The 15,133-nt window shown below is 40.6% G+C and overlaps 1 protein-coding gene across 1 annotated transcript; it reads right to left on the bottom strand.

Moving 5' to 3' along the window:
• Window positions 1–533: 533 nt before the first annotated feature.
• Window positions 534–13,764, bottom strand: si:ch211-214e3.5 (zinc finger protein 518A). The gene is made up of 3 exons (XM_058062531.1): window positions 13,139–13,764; window positions 11,282–11,342; window positions 534–6,710 (listed from the first exon to the last, which is right to left on the bottom strand). The coding sequence occupies exons 2-3, from the start codon at window positions 11,286–11,288 to the stop codon at window positions 2,848–2,850; spliced, it is 3,870 nt and encodes a 1,289-aa protein (XP_057918514.1). The 5' UTR covers window positions 11,289–11,342; window positions 13,139–13,764; the 3' UTR covers window positions 534–2,847.
• Between the last annotated feature and the right edge of the window lie 1,369 nt (window positions 13,765–15,133).

Below are 15,133 nucleotides of genomic sequence, written 5' to 3'. Positions count from 1 at the left end.
TCTTCATCCTTGTATTTAGCAAACATCAACTGCTTGTATTGTTTCTTGAATTGGCTCATCGTTGTGTATTGTTTGAGGTCCTTACTCAATCCATTCCATAGTTTGATTCCACATACTGAAATGCTATGGCTTTTTAACGTAGTCCTAGCATAGAAGTGTTTCAAATGTACTTCTTCCCTGAGATCATATTTCTCCTCTCTTGTAGAGAAGTATTGGACGACATTTTTAGCTAATTGGTTATTTTTTAGCCTTATGCATTATTTTAATGACCAGCGATTGGTTGCATGGATTTGAGGTGTCCGGCCAACGCAGGAGGTGCAGCTTGGTCCCGCCGTGGTGACAATGCCAATGAAACCAATGAAATCACTAATTTAGTCATGAGGCAATAACAGCGACTTACCAATAAGGAGAAGCACCGGTCTCAAGACCCCAATGGAGGCATACTCCCACTCTCCACAAACATACACTAGAACAATGAGTAATGTATTAATAACAGTTGTGCACAGCCAATGGGTCAGATGAGGGTGGGGGTGGGGGGGGGTCTGCTGCCTACCCAAGCACCAAACGCCGATAGTGACTACAGGAGGCACAGTGGAGCTAAAAAGAGAAAGGGAACCTCTATGGATGCCAAGCAGGACAGGGAAGATCTCAAAACTCACCCACAAAAAGGCACACCAGTACTTGCGTCAGGTGGCCGCGGCACAAACAACAATTCCAGCGGAGAAGACGCAGAGGATGCAAGCCACTACAGCTTGCATTTAAATGCCCTCCTCTGAGTAACACATGATCAACCGGTACGCAAACAAGTGCTCTCCACCGAGGAGCATTTTGACCACCACAGAAACCTAAACCACGGTAATGGAACTGTCCGTGTGACTCTGCTTCCTCTTTGGAAGGCATGTCAGTAGGATTGAGAAGGGTCTCTGAGTATTCCTTGCAATGTCCGACTACATCCTCGGTCGAGGAGGTCAGCAGGACCCTGTCCCCTCTGTAGACAGTGTGGACCGGTGGACAGTTTGCTAGAACCTCATCAAGGCCAACTGAAAGTCATGCCCCATGGCCTCACCGAATTCCTCTCACACTTGTTGTAAACGTTTGATTACCTCCTGTTTAGCTTGGATATTAATCTTCCATGTTGGCATTGGCAGTCAAATTAATTAATTCAACTAAAATCTTTGTGATAATCAGTGTAAACATCTTTTGTCTCGTGTATTCTGTCATTTATCTAAAGGAGTTGAGACCAAAATTGCAATCTGCTTTATAAAAAAACAACAATGGAGAACATAATTACAAACGAGTATAGCACCGCCACAACAAAATAAAAGTCGGCACACCTTAAAAATGAGATATTAACTTTAAAACAATGTTAATTATGAATGGGTATACGAGTATACAGTACGGCATCACGCCACATCTATCACGGGAACGTGTCAAGGTACTTGGGTATGATGGAGAACGCCCACGATCAGTGACTTTGACGATTGACCGTGGCCAGGGCGTGACCGTTTTCACCATACCAGTCGGACAGCATCGGAAAAACCCGACAGGGACACCACCCGGATGGGGAACCCCACTGTGCGTCGACCCGGTACTGACTTTGCGTTTGGTAGATGACATTATCGGTTAAGTGCTTTTGTTTTTAAATTATTCTTCAAATGTTAGCTTTTTGTTTCGGTATGCTAATATTTTACACAAAAATTTGTAGGAGGAAAATCCAGTTTAGGGCTTCAAAATAAAAATGTTGAAAAATATGTTCTCAAAGTTTCTACTGACTGTCAAGACAACCAATAGAAACTGCTAGCCGCCCGATCCAGGAAATGTGCAAATTCTGCTATTTTTATTTAAGAAAATGTTGTAATCTATTGAGGTAATACAGAAAATACATTTAAAATACAGTTCAATTGACATATATTTTAGGTATATATTAGGTTTTTAGGACATGTATGTATATATGTATGTCATTTTTTTTAATCATGACAGGCTCTGCCTCACTTGCCGTCATTTTCCCAATAACTGAAAAAGTCATTTTTTCAGGCTTTCAAGGATGTGTACGAACCCTGAAAATGTGTGACTTGTCACCTGCCTGTGTGTAAAAATATTTAAAAAAAAAAAACCAAAACACTCCCCAAACAAACAGTATCATTTTTGCATACCAGATAAACAAAATGGACGAATACCATTGATGGATTGTACAAGCAAACATTTTCTGTTCCTAAGAACAAGAACGAACAAACAAGACCCTGAGTGGTTGACAACAGAGTTTGGTATTTCATCTTTGTGGAAAAACTGCATAGAGTGTACAATTGGTTTTTGTATTCAAGTACGAGTAACCGTCCCTGTAAGATGTACTTTTTGTCGCTGAAAGTGGTCTATCTGCAAAAGAATACCATGACAAAGAAACTGTAAACTACTTATATGGCCAGTCGAGTTAAGATACGCAAACAAATATTGTATGGTAATATAAAGTATAAAGTATTTTAACAATGACTACAGTTATGAATTTGAGCAAAATCTACAAGGCAGACCTGAGAAATGACAACAATGCCCCTTACAATTTCTTTTAGCCAGTGCTTTTTACCAAAACTTTATAAATTACAGTGTACCATATTCACAGTTGAGTGACCTGTGCATGAACGGAATCATGCTAGCACAACATTGTTTTCTTGAAAAAGCACCAATTAAATAACTTTCAAATCAAACAATTTAAGATACATGAAACAACATAGTAAAGGGTCATGAAACATACAACAGTTTTATAAGTATTAGGTTTCTCTTATAGAATTTTTCGCTCATTAAAAAGGTCCATTAATTTTCTATGCCACTTGTCCAAAAGGTCATAGTAAAGTCTCAAAAAAGTTTATTCCAATCTCTCGTTGCCTCCATGAGATGTCGTTGACCATGGCCGATCCAATCTTCTTGGCTGTTGAACAGGCGACCACAGAACCAACAGTCAAACATTGCAGGTTTTTGTTGACAACTTGAGGGTTCCACGACTTCGTACTTCTTTTTGCTTTTTTTCTTGAGCTTCAGTTTGAGAAGGAAGCGCTCCCGAACAAGACTCTCGATTGGTCTTGGATCGCTGCTTCGCACCACTGCGTCACTGGTCAAGGTTTTCTGCTCTTGAGCATGAAGTTCAGAGAGTACTTTGACCGTTTTCCGCGACAGGGATACCTTTGCGACGGCGCCCCTATGTCGGTTGATGACCTTCATAATATTGGTCACTTCGGGAATGTCGGCATCCGGATGATTTAGCACCACAACAGGTTGATATCGACGAGGGCATATGATTTCCTGTCGACAATTGAATGGGGCAAGTCTTAAGGTTCTTTCGACTGCTTTTGCTATAGGATTCCACAACACCGTTGCGTCTGTCTCAGTTTGTACGTTGTTTGTAAGTCTTCTTGCTTTATGTCCTGTTGCTGGAAGCTCATCAAATAATGTTTTTCTGCGTCTTTTCCTTTGACTTGGAGGTCGGATTGACCTTGGCGCTAGAATAGGCTTGTCTGCTTCACTTGATTTCACCCCTGCCATCAACTCCGTGGGTAAGTCCTCGACTGTGTCGTCTGTTGGATTTGGCATGGTAATGGTCTTTCTTAGACTCTCTGAGGCATTTGTTTTGTTTGATGGCATAATAAAACAAGGATTTGGGGGGGTGGTGGCCAAAAGAAAAGGTTGACAATTTGAGCTGGGGGTGCCTCTTTTAAGAAGGCTTGTTGTTGGGCTGACAATTTTAAAAACAACTTTGTTTCCACGTTTTTCATTGGTTTGACACGACTGAGTCTGTTGCTGATTGACAAGTACGCTCGATTTTGACTGAGAAATGCACCGTAGCAAAAATGCTTGCCGCCCGTTATGCGAATTGATAGGTTTATAAGCAGAGCTTACGGGCATAGCCAGAACTGATCTGGAATTCTGCGGGAGTTTAGCGTTTGCGAGTTTGAGGCCAGAGCTTTTTGTGGCCTGAACAAATGGAACTGACCTTGGAAGAAAGTAACAAGTTGGTTGGGTATGACCCGATTTGTCTGAAGGGACAGGACTTTCTGAACTTGGGCTATTAATGAGGTAATGATTTGGAGAGGCACCAACACCAGTTTGGAGAGCAGAAATCAGTCCTGTCCCTTTTTCATTAGCTCCTGCCTTCAAAGTTCCTATCATTTGTCTCTGTGGAGAAACAGTTTCACCGGTAGAACTGCTCGAGCTTGAAAACCCAGATTTCATGTAAGATACATTGATTTGAGGATTTACACAATTGGTAATTAGCTTAAAACCTGTAGTGGTCTTGAGCTGTACTGGCATGGCAAAACGATCATTGTTGCTCAAGAGCACTTGCTGCATACTGTCCTGCATTTGAACATTTTGCGGAGTAGCTTTTCTTTGTTTGGAGGAGTCATTGCATACATTTGAAGATTCAACTCTTTCCTTATTGAGTTGTTGTGAAATGATTGCATCCGAGTGTTGTTTCACAAAACTACCCAAAGCAGACAAAGTACTTTTTGTCGGAGAAGATATGGGAATGAGATCCTCCTCAATTTTAATAACGTTAAAATCTTTTAGCACCAACTCGGAGTTTTCACACTCATCTGCATCGGCTCCAAAGTCGTCACCATCCTCGAAGGTTTCTGAAGACTCTGAAGCCAAGCTAAACCTGCCTTTGTCTGCTGTAACTTCAGACATGCTGCCATCTTTCTGACATGTACTGAGTGAAGTACTGAGGGCTTCTTTGGAATAGTTGTGAAAAGCAAATACTTTCTGGTTAAGAGAACTTTGTGCGAGCGTGGCACTTTCTTCATGTGAAGTCAATGAGGCCATTTCTGACGGCGAAGCTAAATTAGCCAATTGTTTCTGACAGTTTTGGTTGCCGCTTGGGTATGTACTCTTGATACTCACAATGCTTTCTGCAAATTGGTCAGAAAGTTCTGTAATATTGAAAGAAGAGGTATTTTTGTGTTCGTCAACAAGCTTTCCTTTTCCTGTCTGAGGAATTACTTGCTCATGTTCAGCCCCGCAAGTCTCAATATTACTGGAGGTTGGTTCATTATTCAATATTTCCTGAGAAACATTCAAAGGATCATCTGTGAACTGGCCAGCACAGGTATCAGAGCCTTGTGATCCACTTCCAGATATGGTGCAAGAGGTTGACTTTCTGTCCAACAAATGAATTTCCGAGCAAGCCATCTTGCTTTGGGAATTCTGGTTGACATCATTCGACGTTCCATGTAATGAGTCATGATTTGATGCTGAAGAACCATTTGCAGAGCCGCCATCTTGTTCCCCCAAATCTTCAGTAAGCAGTGTAGTATCCACGTTGGTTTCCTCATCCTCAATTTTAACCTTAACGGTCATGATATCTTCACTTGGAATAGAAGGTCCACTTACTGGTGAAAAGGTAGAGCTATGCGATGCTGAGCTTTTACCAGTCAAGGAATGTCCCTTCTCAAAAAAGTCATCACTTTTATCAAACGCAGAATTAGTCGTTGAAGAGTCCGCACTTTCAACTGACGAATCATCTTGATGGGTGTCTTCTTTTAGTGTTGGTATTACTTTGAGAACTATATGTTTTTTCCCATCAACCATCTTAAAACCCATGACTTTGGTGGTACAGTTTGGGGGAAGGGATATTTTATTCTTGACCCTTAGAACGGTCAGTGCATTAGGATTAGTTGGAGATGCAGATCTGTCATTTTGCCGCAACATTACAGTAGTGGGTTTCTCCGCAGTAAGAGAGCCTTTGCCAGAATCGTCCCTTTTCCCCGGTGTCCGTGCAACAATTCGGTGGGATGCTTGCATAAATGTCTCTGGTTTCGGTGTACCATTGTGGTGTGGTAGGATCCTAGTCACACCACACAATTTCGATATCATTTGTGCCTCCTGCATTTGACAACTCTTTTTAAGCAAAGGTTTGCTGCTTGAAGAAGAATACGGGGAAGCGGCTCCATCCGGTGATGTCTTCCATTGATTTGTTCGCTCGGAGTCATTTTTGTGAGAAGCGACGGTGTGTCTTTGAAGCTGCTTCATGGTTGTCGCGCGATATCCACACACTTGACAAATGAAGGGGAATGAAATTGTGTGAATTTTTAGATGCTTTTGGTGGTCCACTTCATTCAAGCTAACGTGTCTGCACTTGGAACATTTCCAGGGACTCTCATTGTGATGATGGATATGTTGGACAAATGTCCCAGCATCCACAGTCGTAAACTCACACCAGTCACAGTAAAACTGTCCATTAAGACTGTGGCACATAATGTAATGTCTAGTCAGTAACAGCAGGGAATATTGAACACCATCACAGCAGAGCTCGCATGTGACCAAGGTATTTTTGTGCTCAATGCGGTGGCGTTGAAGAGCAGCGAATTCATGTGTAACAAAGCAACACAAATCACAAGGGTAAGTGGGCAAGATTCCATTGTGGACTGCTCGGAAATGTTTAAGAAGATCGTTAGGACTGTATGTAGAATCGTCCTTGCACACTGAACAGCCAAAGCTTAAAATGTTTCCGGAAAAAACAGCCCCTTGCTGAATTTTACAATTTGCTCTTGTGGTGGAGCCATGTCTCTTGACAGAAGATCCATCTGGAGTGGTATGACTATGGAGTGTTCCCTCCTTGAAATTCACAGAGTCCTTGACATCCGCTCCAACTGACTTACTGTCATTTTTGGCAGAATTGTTGGGTATTTTAAGGTCTTCGTCCATAGTCGTGAATTTAGCAATTTCTGCAAAAGAGAAAACAAGTTTGACATTACACATCCACATCTGAAGTATGGTAGAAGAATGATTATGTGTAAACGGTTCATTTTTTGGAAACGAAAACAAACTTACGGTATCAGTCTGAAATTGAACAGCGTTTTGGCTTGACTACTATTTTGATGAAAAATCGACGAGCTGTGAAGTGTTTGTTTACTAGCCAGCTGTGATTTGAATAAATACGGCTTAATTCCATGTTCTTCCAGTTCACTGTTTCATCTCCAGATGTCTCTTCCTCCAGAGAAACTATTGGCACATTGCGCCAATCTTAGCGATAATTAGCGTGAACATCTTCTGTTTTGTGTATTGTCACAAGTTTGGTATTTGGGAAACCAAAATGGTGACCGCCACGTACAAAATTGTACATTTGCTTTTTAAATGTGTTGCAAACGTTTGATTACCTCCTGTTTAGCTTGGATATTAATCCTCCATGTTGGCATTGGCAGTCAAATTAATTAATTCAACTAAAATCTTTGTGATAATCAGCGTAAACATCTTTTGTCTTGTGTATTCTGACATTTGTCATTTGGGAAACGTCTACTAAAGTTTTCTAAAGGAGTTGAGACCCAAATTGTAATTTGCTTTATAAAAAACAACAATGGAGAACATAATTACAAACGAGTATAGCACCGCCACAACAAAATAAAAGTCGGCACACTTTAAAATGAGGCATTAACTTTAAAACAATATTAATTATGAATGGATATACAATAGTATACAGTATGTTATATATGCTGCAGATACATAAATAGATTATTTACTCACATATTGAGTACAATTAATTTTAAACAATTTAAAACAAAAAATGTTTCACTGTGCTTTATTTTGCTAAGCATGCATCAGAATTGCCCGTCTGCCCTGTTGGCACTTTCTCTTTCGGCGTTTCCCTTCAGGGGTCGCCATAGCAAAGCAATCTCCTCCATCCAACCCAGTCTTCTGCATCTGCCCCTCTCACACCAACTACCCTCATGTCCTCCTTCACTACATTCATAAACTTCCTCTTTGGTCTTCCTCTACGCCTCCGACCTGGCAGCTCTAAACGAAGCATCCTTCTACCAAAATATTCACTATCTCTCCTCTGGACATGTCCGACCCTTCTCGGTCTGGCCTCTCTGACTTTATCTCCAAGGCCTCTAACATGTAATGTTCCTCTGATGTACTCCTTCCTGATCCTATCCATCCTGGTCACTCCCGATGTGAACCTCAGCATCCTCATCTGTGCTACCTCCAGTTCTGCTTCCTGTCTTTTCCTCAGTGGCACTGTCTCTAGACCAAACAACATGGCTGGTCTCACCACAGTTTGGTTTACCTTTCCTTTCATTTTAGCTGAAACTCTTCTATCACACATCACGCCTGACACTTTCCTCCACCCGTTCCATCCTGCCTGCATACGATTCTTCACAATCTCCATTTTTCTGAATTGTTGACCGCAAGTACTTCAAATTCTCCACCTTCTGTATCTCTTCTACCTGTAACTTCACTCTTCCACTTGGGTTCTTCTCATTCACACACATATACTCTGTCTTGCTGCGGCTAATCTTCATTCCTCTCCTTGCCAGGGCAAACCTCCACTCTTCTAGCATCTCCTCCACCTGTTCCCTACTCTCACTACAAATCCCAATGTCATCTGCAAACATCATAGTCCATGGAGATTCTTGTCTAACCTCATCTGTCAGCCTGTCCATCACCATAGCAAACAAGAAGGGGCTCAGAGCTGATCCCTGATGCAGTCCCACCTCCACCTTGAACTCTACATAAGCTTGGGCATCGAGCATTTATAGGAAGCAGTTCAGACATTTCAATTCTGGCGTAATCGTTCATGTTTTACCATCCTTTTTATCTACGTTGGGTGATTGGCCAGCAGCATGACATCAAAAAAGAAGACGCAGCAGGAGGCCTCCTAAAAAGGAGGACTGTACAAAGAAGGATGCACCACTAACAGGATTACACCTCCAGATTCACGGCTTACAGAGAGTGCTCCGTTTATGAGGCACTACACCGAACTTCCCACCCCGCTTTTGATGAGCTACGCTGGACATTTTCCAACCAATCTGGTAAAACAATAAATGTCGTGGGTCTCATGACAACATTGAAGCAGCAAACAAATTACACCTTATACCAGGGGTCTCAAATGTGGCCCGCAGGACACTAGTTTGAGGCCCCCGCCTTGATATGAAAAGTTTAATGTTAGTGCGGCCCGCGCAAGTTTGATATGGATGCTGTATGGTATCATGTACCCAGAAAAAATTATTACGTTTGATTAATGTTCATGTTAAAGGTTAAATAACTGTTAATAGTTATCCTCCCTATCCGTGTGGAAGTGGTAAGTTTTTGGCTATTTAAGTTTAAAGGAAATAACTTGAAGGCTACCGTTTAGGCCGCTAGCTCTCTAGTTTGCGAGTTAGCATGTGTCTCAAGACCCTGCAGTTGCGCAATATGTTGTAAATAAAAAGAGTATAAATGTGACTATAGTCGTGTTTTGTCATGTCTACAGGGCTCTAATAATACTTTGTTAATTTTAATTTAAAATAATTTGTCTACCCACCAACTATATGAGGTTTCTTAAGTTTTATTATTATTATATTTATTTATTAATGATTGATTGATTTTCTTTATTCTTGATTTGTTTATTTATTTTTCATCTTATTTTGTGCAGAAAAATAAAAATTAAAACATTTGAGAACAGTGGAATGTTTTATCAGAGCTTTTCTTGTAGAAAATCGGAACCAAAGCACTGAAAAAGTTTGTATATTTTTCTGTTTTTAATAAATGCGTTTTTGTTTTTTTTTGGAAAACCTGATGCGGCCCAGCCGTGCCCAGAACCTAGCTCCAGTGGCCCCCAGGGTAAATTGAGTTTGAGGCCCCTGCTTTATACTGTGAACATGGTGGCCAATTCAAATTCCACCTAGCATATTGCTGTGTACTTTACCTGACGTTGTCGCTAGCTTTAGCCAGCAAGTTGACTACACTTCACATTTGGTGGTACTCCATTTGCCTTACCTAAACCATGGTGAAGTTAGTTTTTCAGGTTGGACGTTGGATATTCATCTCTCTTGCTGTTAATTTCACTTTGGCAGTTGGATATATGGCTCCGTAGCAACAGTGGTACCGCTGTTGCTATGTAGTTCCCCCCCACAAATATATATATATATATATATATCATTTATCTTTCTATTCATGAAATACAGTAAAAAATGGGCATATTTCAGACATAGTTGTTAGTGGTGATTAATTCATTAAAACTGTGATTAATCTGATGAAAATGTTTAATGGTTTGACAGCCCTATTTAGAATATATGACTCTTTTAAAACAAACTCTTTTCAATGCAATAGTCGTTCAGTGACTGTCCCAAGTATGGGTGGGACCTACATAGCAACAGCGCTATCACTGTTGCTAGGGAGCCATATATCCAACTGCCAACTTAAAAGTAACAGCGGCGGAGATGAATTATCCACCGCGAAAAACTAACTTCACCTTGGTAGACAAGTAAAGTGAATAGAGTAAGGCACGGTCTGGTCAACTTCCTGGCTAATGCTAGCATTAATGTCAGTTAAGTACACAGCATTAGTTAGCTGGATATTTGAATTGGGCAATGCTGGCATAAGATCCGTATCATTTATCGTTTTGCTTACATGATTGGTTGAAAGAAGTCCGACGTAGTCCGTCAAAAACGGGATGAAAGGTCCGGTGTAGTGCGTCATAAACGGGGCAGTAAACTGTGAATCTGGGGGGTTTAATTCTATGAGTGGAGCATCCTTGTTTGTTGTTTGTTTGTTTTTGTTATGTAGCTAGCTAATCACTGAACTTGGGTACAAGAAGTTAGAAAATGAATGGTTCCGGGAGAATCGAAATGTCAGAACCAGTTCCAATCAATGCTCAATGCCTAACCCTATAAATAAAGTCATAAATATGATTTGCCATAATAAATGAACAAAACAAAATAAGATGAAAAATAAATAAACAAATCAAGAATAAAGAAAATCAATCAATCAGTAATAAATAAATAAATTTATGGTGGGTAGACAAATTATTTTTTTCAGATTAAAATGAACAAAGCATTATTAGAGCCCTGTAGACATGACAAAACACGACTATAGTCACATTTATACTCTTTTTATTTACAACATATTGCGCAACTGCAGGGTCTTGAGACACATGCTAACTCGCAAACTAGAGAGCTAGAGACCTAAACGGTAGCCTTCAAGTTATTTCCTTTAAACTTAAATAGCCAAAAACTTACCACTTCCACACGGATAGGGAGGATAACTATTAACAGTTATTTAACCTTTAACATGAACATTAATCAAATGTAATATTTTTTTCTGGGTACATGATACCATACAGCATCCATATCAAACTTGCACGGGCCGCACTAACATGAAACTTTCATATCAAGGTGGGGGCCTCAAACTAGTGTCCTGCGGGCCACATTTGGCCCGCGGGCCACGTGTTTGAGACCCCTGTCCTAGGGGATGAGTTAACCCCAGCAAAGCCCCATGGATCTTTCCTGAGAAAAAGGGACTAAGATATTATAGTTACCTGACATAAGCAGGGGTAAACATGAACACCAAGTTGAGTTTCTCTGAGGATGACAGATTATCTGAAAGAAAGCAGAAACATCAAAGCATTCGTTGAGTTAATGGTTCTTTTCATGGGCAACACGCAAGCAGGGCAATAGATCCCCACTCTTTGTTCCTGTTTGAATTTTGCTGAAATAGCGGAGAAATAGTTCACACTGTGACAATGTTTCCCCTGTAAATAAAGTAGTTTACAATCTTAATGTTGCCAGTCATAAATAAAACACAGACTTGACAGTTGCAATAGTGATGAAGGTTGGAGACCCCTGCAACAGGACATTATATTTTTAATAATAATAATTTTAATATTTATTATTATATTATATTTCTGATCAGCCTCCACGTGCAATATCTATAAGATGTCTAAAAGCTGTTTTCATATCTTAAGACAGCACAGAAAAGAGAAGATGCGTGTGTTCAAGTTTCACATAAGGATTGTGGATGATGGACAAAATTTTAAAAAAAAGTACTGTTTTTCTGTTTTTTGTTTCTGCTTTTTTCCTGATTTTGGAGTCGCCACAGCAAATCTTTTGATCCGCATACTGATTTTGGCTTGATCATTTTATATTCCGGATGGCCTTCCAGACAAATACCGAGTACCAAATGTCAATAAAAATAAAAGCCCAGCTTCATGATCATGATTGCTACTATCATTGTGATAATACTGCTATCGATACTGCGATTGTCAAACACATTGGTTTCTCATCCCTTTCTCCTCCCTGTCCTACAGGTAATGGTTTTATTTCTTTTGAACATGCATCAGATTACAATTGAGTGCATCCCATAATCAGTTCACAGTTCCACATTCCAAAAGGAGTAGGAAGAAGCAAAGCTTATTAAATCCTACCCCTCCATCTGGTACTTTTACAATCAGTAACTGTTACATTTGTTCACTTCCTGCTTTCCTAATATATATTTTTTAATTTTTGTCACGTACCGAAGTAGGAGGTGATATGACCATACAACGACATAATGGGTACCATGGTAACTGTCAATATAGTGATATATATAGCACATCATGTTCAAGACTCCTCATCCTTGTATTTAGCAAACATCAACTGCTTGTATTGTTTCTTGAATTGGCTCATCGTTGTGCATTGTTTGAGGTCCTTACTCAATCCATTCCATAGTTTGATTCCACATACTGAAATGCTATGGCTTTTTAACGTAGTCCCAGTGTTTCAAATTTAGTTCAGGTACACCCACAATAATAAAATTTTCCAGAATTAATACCACTTGAATAATAATATTATTAAAGTAATATGGCTCTGAAAATGTCAATAAAAACATTGTTATCTTTGTAAACACATAACCTCTGTTAGGTTGGTATTTCGGCTATAGAAATATCAGATACAATACACTGCAAATTTGGCAAAAGCTAACATTAACAGGTCAAGAAATACTTAGGATTGAATGCATTGAGGTATGCTACATAGACTCTAAAATGTAGCATATATATTACTGCATAAAAGAGAGAAAAAGTTGGCAGTACTGACCGTAAGAAAAGTGCATCCACTATCACAGCCTTAGCATAGTAATGTTACTATGATCCCAATCCATGTTTACTTTTGGGGGCGACTTTGTCGGCTAAGTTTAAGGGGAGGGGGGCGATGCATCAGTAGAATTACAAGAAGTATTAAAACAGAGACCATATCCCAACATAGCAGTCATTGTGCCATTTCAACAATGAACATGTTGAACGTTCTGATAATCGATTGCATGGTCTGCCTGGAGTCTATTGATCAGCGTTCCCACATACAAATAGCACCCCCACCCACGCAAAGCAATTCAAAGTTACGGAACATAGGTCATTTCTTACTAGAAACTTGATGGAAGTTCAGGCTTGGTCCAGTTGACGGCGAATACTATAAGGAGAATGTGGCGCCGGAAAAAACACTCAACAGGAACATTTGTCTTCCTTTTCTCCTCACTGTGGAACCACAGCGACGGCGGCCATGACAGTCCATCCGGGTGCTTTCGGTGCTCTTGACGCTCAAATAGAAGTGAATGAAAATGTTATAATGTCCAAAAACACAACTATTGTTCACATTAACGTTTTCCCCCGTGAAAACTGTTGGAAAAACTTTGTCTTGACTGGAAATACAATCACACCGACGAGTCGTTAACCGGAGTGCATGAGTGGTAGGGAGACTGTGTCCTACGTCATCGATGAGCCTGTGTTTGTGTATGGGGGAAGAAGACGAAGAAGAAGCAGCAATGGCGGATGTACGCCATTTCCCTTTAAGTCCGATTTAGCTGATTCCCAGCTCCATTGTTGCTCTCTAAAGTTATCAGTGTCAGAGATTGTCTGTCACATTCGATTGCTCACTCTTTTGTTGACGTGACATAGAGGGTGACCAAACATTCTGACATGTCCTGCTGTCATTGTTTCTCATTGGGCCATTACATTGACTAGCACCAGGGCAGTCTGCTGCAGCATGTGACTAATGAGGCCTTCACAGTAATCCGGAGCTGTCATCGTCCAAGGATTTTCATAGTCTAATCTGATTCGTTAGATTTTTTTTCCATAGCCACTAATATATATATTTTTAAACACAGAGGTAATTGAGACAAATAAACTCTTTAGGAACTTTTTCCACGTCACAGAAACAGGCTGAAACACTAATGATAGGTTTGCAACAACGGTACCTTAATTTATTTAGTGGCACTAATGTAATCAGATGACTGAGTTTGGTTTGTCCATTTTTTCAAAGTGTCCCGTTTACATGCACTGTAACATCTCCATCTCAATTATTAGCAGTGTGCTGTGTGCCTTCCGAAACGCTAGATGTCGCTATGGCTCCTTTCAACGCAGGTAAATTTTGTAGACGGGTTACAAAGCTTGTTCTTGTTTTGGGCTTGTTTTGGGCTGTTTGTTAAAGGGGAAAAGCATGTTCATTCACAATCTTTATGTCAATCATGAACACATGAACATTATCTATGATATTATTATATTATAATTATTATATTAACAACAACTCTCTCTCTCTCTCTATATATATATATATATAGAGAGAGAGAGTTGTTGTTCAGCAGTGGTTTTGGAACTCTGCCTGGCCCAAGCCCAGCCCAAATAAGCCACACAGAATCTTCTCCTCATAGACCCACCACCTGCGGGGGCAAATATAAGGGTTCGGTGCATTGCGTTTTGGGTAGTGGTCGAGGGCGTCTCGCCTGGGCGGCCTGGTCTTCAGTACTTCAGTATACAAATCTGGTTCTTGTCACTTCTCTGGTGTGGAAGGAACCCAAACTTGTGCGAGAGATTGAGACATTCAGAGTAGATGTTGTCGTACTCACCTATATTTTGTGCCTCAATTGGAGTGGTTAGCGCGCAGACCTCACAGCTAGGAGGACCAGGGTTCGATTCCACCCTCAGCCCTCTCTATGTAGAGTTTGCATGTTCTCCCCGTGCATGCGTGGGTTTTCTCCGGGTACTCCGGTTTCCTCCCACATTCCAAAAACATGCTAGGTTAATTGACCACTCCAAATTGTCCATAGGTATGAATGTGAGTGTGAATGGTTGTTTGTCTATATGTGCCCTGTGATTGGCTGGCCACCAGTCCAGGGTGTACCCCGCCTCTCGCCTGAAGACTGCTGGGATAGGCTCTAGCACCCCCTGCGACCCTTGTGAGAAAAATGAATGAAATGAATGAATGTGCCTCAATTGCTGAGGCATTATAACCTTTTCAACACTGATTAATCTCAGTTCGGAAAATAAATCAGGAAGGGGGCAAACACTTTTTCACACCAACGGTACAAAGAAACTACACATTACACACCGACAGTTACCAAAACATATCATTTAATATAGACA

Source organism: Doryrhamphus excisus, chromosome 22 (genome assembly GCF_030265055.1).
Source record: "Doryrhamphus excisus isolate RoL2022-K1 chromosome 22, RoL_Dexc_1.0, whole genome shotgun sequence".
NCBI classification, from domain to species: Eukaryota; Metazoa; Chordata; class Actinopteri; order Syngnathiformes; family Syngnathidae; genus Doryrhamphus; species Doryrhamphus excisus.
The sequence above is the reverse complement of the archived record's forward strand: the minus strand, read 5'-3'. Positions and strand labels throughout refer to the sequence as shown.